Source organism: Chaetura pelagica, unplaced genomic scaffold (assembly GCF_000747805.2).
Source record: "Chaetura pelagica isolate M959 unplaced genomic scaffold, ChaPel_1.0 scaffold358, whole genome shotgun sequence".
Classification (NCBI taxonomy): domain Eukaryota; kingdom Metazoa; phylum Chordata; class Aves; order Apodiformes; family Apodidae; genus Chaetura; species Chaetura pelagica.
This window is the reverse complement of record NW_009954233.1, coordinates 521388-528690: the sequence shown is the minus strand read 5'-3', so window position 1 is coordinate 528690 and position 7303 is coordinate 521388. Positions and strand designations below refer to the sequence as shown.

Here is a 7303-nt window from a genome sequence, read left to right as displayed (position 1 = left end):
TGCTCAGAGCCCCATCCAACCTGCCCTTCAACACTGCCAGGGATGGGGCAGCCACAGCTTCTCTGGGCAACCTGGGCCAGTGTCTCACCACCCTCACACTGAATAATTTATCCCTGATCTCTAACCTAAATCTCTCTTCTTCCAGTTTAAAACCATTGAAGTCCTCTTACTTCAACATCATACTTACTTCCTGTAATTTTCAAGGGAGTTGTCATTGTAGTAGATGGAAATGCCAAGCAGAAGTGCACACAGCCCTTGGACAAGCTGCTCCTCTTCTCCAAGGTTTTCAGCTATCTGCCCTGTGAGCTAGAGCTCTTGTTAAGGATATTTGAGATATTTCAGAAGCACAATACATGTAACATACCATCCCTGAATAAATTCCCAGTTAAAATTAATTCCACATGGAAAACCAAGCTTGGTTAGGAAGCAGGCAAAATAGCTTATGACACCCTTGCAAAGCTGGCTTTTCTTTTGAAGGACTAATCAGTGTCTGATAACCAGTGTCAGATAATCAGGGGTTTCCTCCAAAATTTGTTTTCTCATTAACTGCTTAACCAAAGAGCTTTACTTGTTCCAAAACAGACATTCAAGTTAGGTAAGGTGACAGTTCAGCATTGTGTACTTGAGTCAGAAAAGCAAACACACAAATAAGCTTCAACATAAGTAGGAGGCATCCTTACCTCTCAGGTCTAAGGGCCAGTTCACACTGGATCAATGAGCTCATCACAGTAAAAATACACTTTGCTGGCAGGATGACATCACTTTCCTCTGCACTTCAATTCACAAGCCCATCTTGACTAGGGCTTGTGACAGGTCAGGGCACAGAGAGCACTGTCAGCACAAGGCCACTTCCAGCTCCTGCCCCAGTGCATGTTGTTGTGTGTCACACAGCAACCCTGCCAAGTCATCTAGATAAACATTCAACTTCAACAGGAATTATCCCAGTAATTTCTAGGCAAGCAGTTCTGCTCTGCAGGCAGGTGAAGGATACGAAGGGTATGTTGGCTGGATTGTGAAGGAAGTGGGTGACAGCAATGGAGCAGTTGCTGAGCCAAGTGCAAAGCAACATCAGTAGTCCAACCCTGGTCTGTACTTTACTGCCCTGAAAAGAATAAAACCCCATAGTTATCTTTCCCCACTGGAGGACTAAAATACCAAAAAAAGAGCTGTAGTGATCCAAAACTCACCCACTTTCACCTCAATTTATAAACAAGTCATGTCTTTCAAAATACCCCATTGTTAGTGATACTGAACACAGCTTTAGTGCTTTGATAAAACAAGTATTAAACCATTCATATTGAACTGTTCCCACAGCAAAACAATAAACACAGATGTGAAATACAACTCAATGCAAATTAGCACCGATACAAAATCATAACAAGTTAGTGCTGCATTTCTAATTAATACTAGGGTAACATGAAGGAACATACACACAACCCCTGTGAAGGAGGAACAAGGTGTAAATTCAGTCAGGTAAGGATTCCCTACGAAAAGGGATACACCACTAAGACCTCCCCTGCTGACTAAAAACTGCCCACGAGTTCCTATTACTGATTTGTAAGTAAAGATAATACTAGAGTGGCTTTTGGTTCATACAATATGCACAAGAAGCCAGCAAAAGGAATGGTAACTGCAGTACTTGTTTTTGTTAGAAAAAGATCAGTTTTCATGTACAAATTGACTGTCTTCTCCATTCTGTCCCCTTTTCTCTCTGCTGCAGACATTCTGGGCACAGCAGCACCACAACAGGATGCATCCTTGCAACATTCAGAAGGCAACGTGCCCTCTGACAAACATGTTCTCTGCATGGAAAACTGAACTTCACACAAGCACCTAATCAATTAGGTGAAGTAACTGGAAGCTGAAGTCAAGTCTGGGAGGCAAGATGAGGCATACAGAGATGACAGGATATCTTCAAAAAGGGGCAAGAAAATACACCAGCACAAGTGGTCACAGGGATCAAGACAGTGGCAAAACAAGATAAGTACTTATCAGCAACAGAGAAAGAATCTGTGCTTGGGAGTTATCTGCACTGGAGACATTGAACTTCCAGCCTTCCTCTGATGACCCCTGTGCTTTAGAGCTGAAGGCAGTGGTAGTGTTCACTTTAGTCTTTGAGTCTCCCATTTTGCCCATCAAAACAGCCAGTGAGCAGCAGTCTGGCAAGAAGCTCTTCCATAGCAGGCTCCCAGCTACCCAACTGCCCCTGCAGACCACAGGGCAGACAGGAATTGTATCTAGCAACTCTGGAAGAAAACACCAAGCTCTGAAAGGACTGTCTTCAAGGACTTGATCTGAGGTGCTGTGATTTGCTGCAGCCTATCACCACGGCTAAGATGAAACACTCTCCTTATAGGAGAAGAACCCAGATGACAGATAAAGACTGTGGCAGCCCCTAATGCTGCACACAAAGGGAACATGCAGCCCTTTCCCATTATTGCTTCCAGAGACCCAAGTGAAGTATGTTGGAAGAGCAGAGAACACACCCAGCTGCTGCTTTTCATGGTGAGTGCCACATGCCCTACTGTTGCTTAGTCTTTCCTGTGAGTTTGCCTGCAGCTTGGCTGTGACCTTGTGTCCTGGTCTAAATGGCAAAGTATATTCCAGAGGTACTTGCTAGATGGTGGGTCTACCTACAAAAGCAAGACAGGATGCCCAAAGAGCTGTCTCACCACTTCTTAGAGCCCACTGGGTAAGGTTCACACTCCACAGTTTTCAGCTGAAGCATCAATTACGACACAAGGTGAACACATCATAGGTCTTACAAGGTCAGACAGAAAAATAATCTGCCACACCACTCTGGTGTAGTGAGCTTGGCTACACTTAACCAGTTTAATTTCTGACAGCCTACATTTAATCCCCCAGTAACCACTCATACAATTCTGCTTTCACCCTTCTGGGATGGACAAAAGTTACTTGGAAAGACCAGAACCAGTCCAAAGCAGTTAAAAGCTCAGGCTAATTACTGACCAACTGGCTATGACACCCATTATCTGCACAGAGACAGTCACATCAATTTACTAGTCATTACTGATTGAGTCAGTTCTCTCCTAAGAGGACAAAAGGAAATGTTTGCTCCAAACAGAATAGGCAACACTAGAAACACTTGTGGCCTCACAAATACTGACTCTTCCTGTCCCAAAACTACCAGCCAGTTCATGCACACTGGGAATAACCACTGTAACTGGCAGCCTCACCCTCACAGCAGGCTGGCACACCTCGTGCTTCTTAAGAGATCACTGGTAGAAGTGTCAGTTGGCTTGTCAGAAACACCTTCTGCTTGTGGGATCCAACATTCACAGCACATCTCTGCTGGAAGCAGTTGCAAACCACACTGATTCTCAAGCACTGTATGCTATTCTGAGGTCAAATGAACATACTCTGCCTAAGGATTTCCACACAGTCCACAACACCCTCTCTCAAAAAAGATGTAACACTGAACTACTTTGTAGATATGCCATAATAACCCCTGCTGTGATAGATGACAGCTTTCCATGGCTTTTGTTCTACAGCTCAAGGCTGGTAACAGCACAACCCCAGGCCCTCAGGACAACGTGGACACGAGGTAAATAAAGCAAACAATTCCACAGCAGTGATACTTCAGAACTGTTTTTTCTGCCACTGATAGACGACTTAGCAGTCCTTTTAGTAACTCAGCCTGAAAGTCAACCCACTCACTTCAGGGGTCATTAGCTAACCATCAGATTTCCTATGTTCACAGCCAAGAGCTACTAGGTTAAAACCTCTGCTGGTAAGTAGAAGGCAACAAGTGACCAGAAGGCAGGTTAAACAGTTTTTCTTTTAGCAGTCAGGAAATCAGCAGCACATTCCCACTTCAGATTCTACCAGCTTTTTGCTACAGGCCAGTCTGAGAAGACAGCATTTCCAGCAGTTCCTACTTTCCTCACATGAAAGTACACCTGTTAGGTGAACAGATGGTGAGTGAGTCCACCCCACTGGAATGCAAGCACCCGTGCTACCAAAGATACCCCACAGTTTTGTGGAACACCCCTAGAGCATCCCCTGGAGACACAGAAAGAGCTTGTTATGCTAGGATAAAACCCAAACCCAGCTGCAACACAAAGCTGTGAGTGGAAACACATCAAAAAGCAGTTAAAAGAAAACCACCCCAGCAAAACCCAAGGCAAGAGAAAAGGCCTGCATTTGGCAAGAAAATGCCAAAGCTGTGCCAAAAAAATACATACCCGTCTGTCGATCTTATCACCCTGAAAGTTACACACATATTACTTGAGAACCTTGAAGTGGAACACATTTCAGAAACATCCCCCCAAAATTTGAGTCTCTTGTATCATTTAAGGCCTAAGAGCCACAGGCAGTTTTCCTGACTCAGGATTTACCTCAGACAAAAATGCCAGGAAAAGGATAAAAAAGGAGAGCTGTCTGTTTCAGGAAGAGCAGGTGAAAAGTCACAGGAACAAATTCAAAACACCAGCATTCTGCCATGACTCTCAACTGCAGGAGAACCTAACTGCTGCCAAAGTTCACAGCTCCTTATTATTACAACTATTTGAGGAAAAAATAAGCAGATGCCACAGGGAAGTGTGGGCTAGGAGGTAAAGTTCACTCCATTTGTCATTTGCAAAGGCAGGTGTTAACATGTTGAACATGTTCAGAAAAGCTTTTAGCTTTGAGTAGCAACCTCAACAACAACCCATACACGAGAGCCTGGTATTTTCAAGATGCTTCAAGTAAGCAGTTACAGGTTAAATACTAACCAGGCACTTCTCCAGCAATAGATTGTGACTGGGGATCCCAACCTTTTGCCTTCTCTTTTAAACCAAGTTTAAGTTCTAGATGCTTTAGGACCCTCTGCCTACTGAGAGGAGCCAACATCAAGCAGGAACAGCTGATGACGAAGCAGGACTTGCTGCTTTTCTCCCCCTGATGCACAGAAGAGCAAGCCCTCCTGCCCATGAAGGTAGCACTCCTGTCCTCCTGCCAGGCACCTGCCCCAGAGCAGCACCCCTCCTGGGCACCCCAGCTTTCCCCAGGCAGGGGCAGTGGGTGCTGTACCTGCGAGAGGATGTTGGTGCACTGCTGCAGCAGGGAGACGGGCGGGTTGCCGATGCTGGTGGCCAGCTGGACTCTCAGGAGCTGTTCCTTCAGAGTGGCATTCTCCTGTAAGGCGTGGGCCAGGGCCACAGCAGCACACCAGTTTGACAGAGAGTCCGTGGAAAAGAGGCCCCCACAGAGCAGCTGGCCAGCTGAGACAGAGTTACCTGTAGCTACCAAAACGGCCAAGAGGTACAAGTCAGATTAAAAGAAGCCACCAAACCAACAAGATAAGCAAGACATCAGCAGAGAGTTAAAATCCAGAAAAACAAAACCAAAGTTGTGGAGAAATCAGTCTTAAGGCAAATTGTCTTGCTTCCATCAGACACTCAATGGCAAGTAGGTCATTTTGCAGAAGACAGCAGCTGATGCATTCAACACCTGTGCTAGCTCCCAGCTCCCCACAGCCGCCAGCTCTGCGTACCGTCAATAGTAGATGGCAGAAGGGTTGAAACAATTTCTCCTTGTCCTTTTTGGTTTTTGTATAAAAAGCACTGGAAACAATAGAGAACAGCACAGCGGAGCACAAAAGGCTGTCGCTCGTTTACCATGGACATCAGAAGTACCACAATTGCAGGCCTGTTTGGAAAGAAAAAGACTTAGGACCAAGTTGTGAACAAAGACAGTTGCAGATACAGAACAGGGAGTGTTATTCTCCAGGTAAGGGAAGAGACTTCTGCCTACTGCATCTATTACCATTTCAAACATTTGATTTTAATACTCAAGTTTTTCCATCTGTTCAAAGACTAACCAGAAGATTCACTCCCACATGACTGCAGTGAGCCAGAGTTCCTCCACAGTATTTTCCTTCCCCGTTCAGTCCCTGGCTGCTCCCTGCCAGCTCAGTGAGGAAGGTGCCTGGTAAGGCCACTGCAGCAACTCATAAAAAAGAATGGTCTTTTTCTACTCTCACCCTCATATTCAAATGTTGAGTTTCAGATCTCACTGCTGTTCCCCAGTCTGAGCAATTCTCTACCTGCCTGTTCTCTTCACTTCTAAATCTTGTTGCAGGACTATCCTCTGGCTCCTAGTGGCACCTCATCCCAATCTAGGAATTTTTCAACTATTGCCCATTCCCTTTTCAGGTACCATGTAATAAATCAGTTCCAGGGCTCATCTCTGTGGAAACACACCTGGCACCTCCATGCTATAGCTCATACACCCAGTGTGAATTTGTAACTGTTCCTCTGTATGATAATCCTAAATTCTGAATTGAAACAATCCTTTGGATTAGACTGCCATTGCCCATACCAATACATCATTACCTAACACAGTTAAACACTTTTCTTCCTCTACCTTGGTGGATTAGAAGGTGCATTTACAGAGGCAAAGTAGTCTTGATTCATCTGGCATCCTCGAATAACCTCTGATACAGTATTAATGGTCTACAGAGAGTGCAGAGAAAAAAAAAAAATCAAATGGATAGTTAAACGTGAGACAATCTGCCACCTAAATCTCTCAAAATTATTCCAGATAACCCCAACACAGTTTGGTATTGAAAAACACATACAAAGGATCAGCATAGAGATTTAGTCCATAAAACCATTTCAATTGAAAACCAAACAGCAGGTGTGAAGCCTACTGAGCAAAGACTGAAGGACAGACACCTCCAACTTAACTTTCTATGTCAGATCATGTCAGCCAGTTAAACTGGACATTTTTAGAGAAGTCAAAAGGTGAAACCTCTGCAATTCATCTTTTAAAACATCACAAGAGAGGCCACACCAAAGAAACCAGTCTAAACTCCATCTAAGCACAGCATTTTACCAAGGGGAAAAAAAAACACCTTAGCCTACACTGCTGACAGGGCTTCCTAGAAGCTAGAAATCCCTCCTCATTGGAAACCTGCCAAGTCAGAATATTTCTAGATTCTCTCTAAAGAAAAAAAAAAAACAACAAACAACCATAGGGAAAACAACCCCAAACCAAGGTAAAACATGAATCAGTTCAGCCACTCTGGGCTACACTGAGATCCAACAGAAAAAAATAAGTAAACCCAAACACTTTCTGGTTGCAGAATATAATGTAAAAAATTGTCTTACATTCATGTTGCCCACACAGGAAGCTGACATCCCTGGCATCAGAAATACATTCTTAGCCAATACTAGAATTCCAGCTGGTCTCTGCAGCAACCCTTTCTCCTTGCCCACTCCTGCTTCCACCCATATAGTTGCCCCCCCGCCCCATCCCTAAACCTATTTGCTCCCTCTTACTTCTGTCAGGATATCAG

The 7303-nt window shown here is 44.5% G+C and overlaps 1 protein-coding gene across 1 annotated transcript in view; it reads right to left on the bottom strand.

The window, feature by feature from the left end:
* The window catches only part of USO1 (USO1 vesicle transport factor), a 35818-nt gene that overhangs the window by 9304 nt on the left and 19211 nt on the right, over positions 1–7303 (bottom strand). The window contains exons 12-18 of the mRNA XM_010003633.1: positions 7287–7303; positions 6370–6458; positions 5498–5652; positions 5035–5246; positions 4206–4226; positions 992–1102; positions 188–306 (exon numbers count right to left, since the gene is read on the bottom strand). Coding sequence (XP_010001935.1) covers positions 188–306; positions 992–1102; positions 4206–4226; positions 5035–5246; positions 5498–5652; positions 6370–6458; positions 7287–7303 — 724 coding nt within the window. The remainder of the gene's footprint in view (positions 1–187; positions 307–991; positions 1103–4205; positions 4227–5034; positions 5247–5497; positions 5653–6369; positions 6459–7286) is intronic.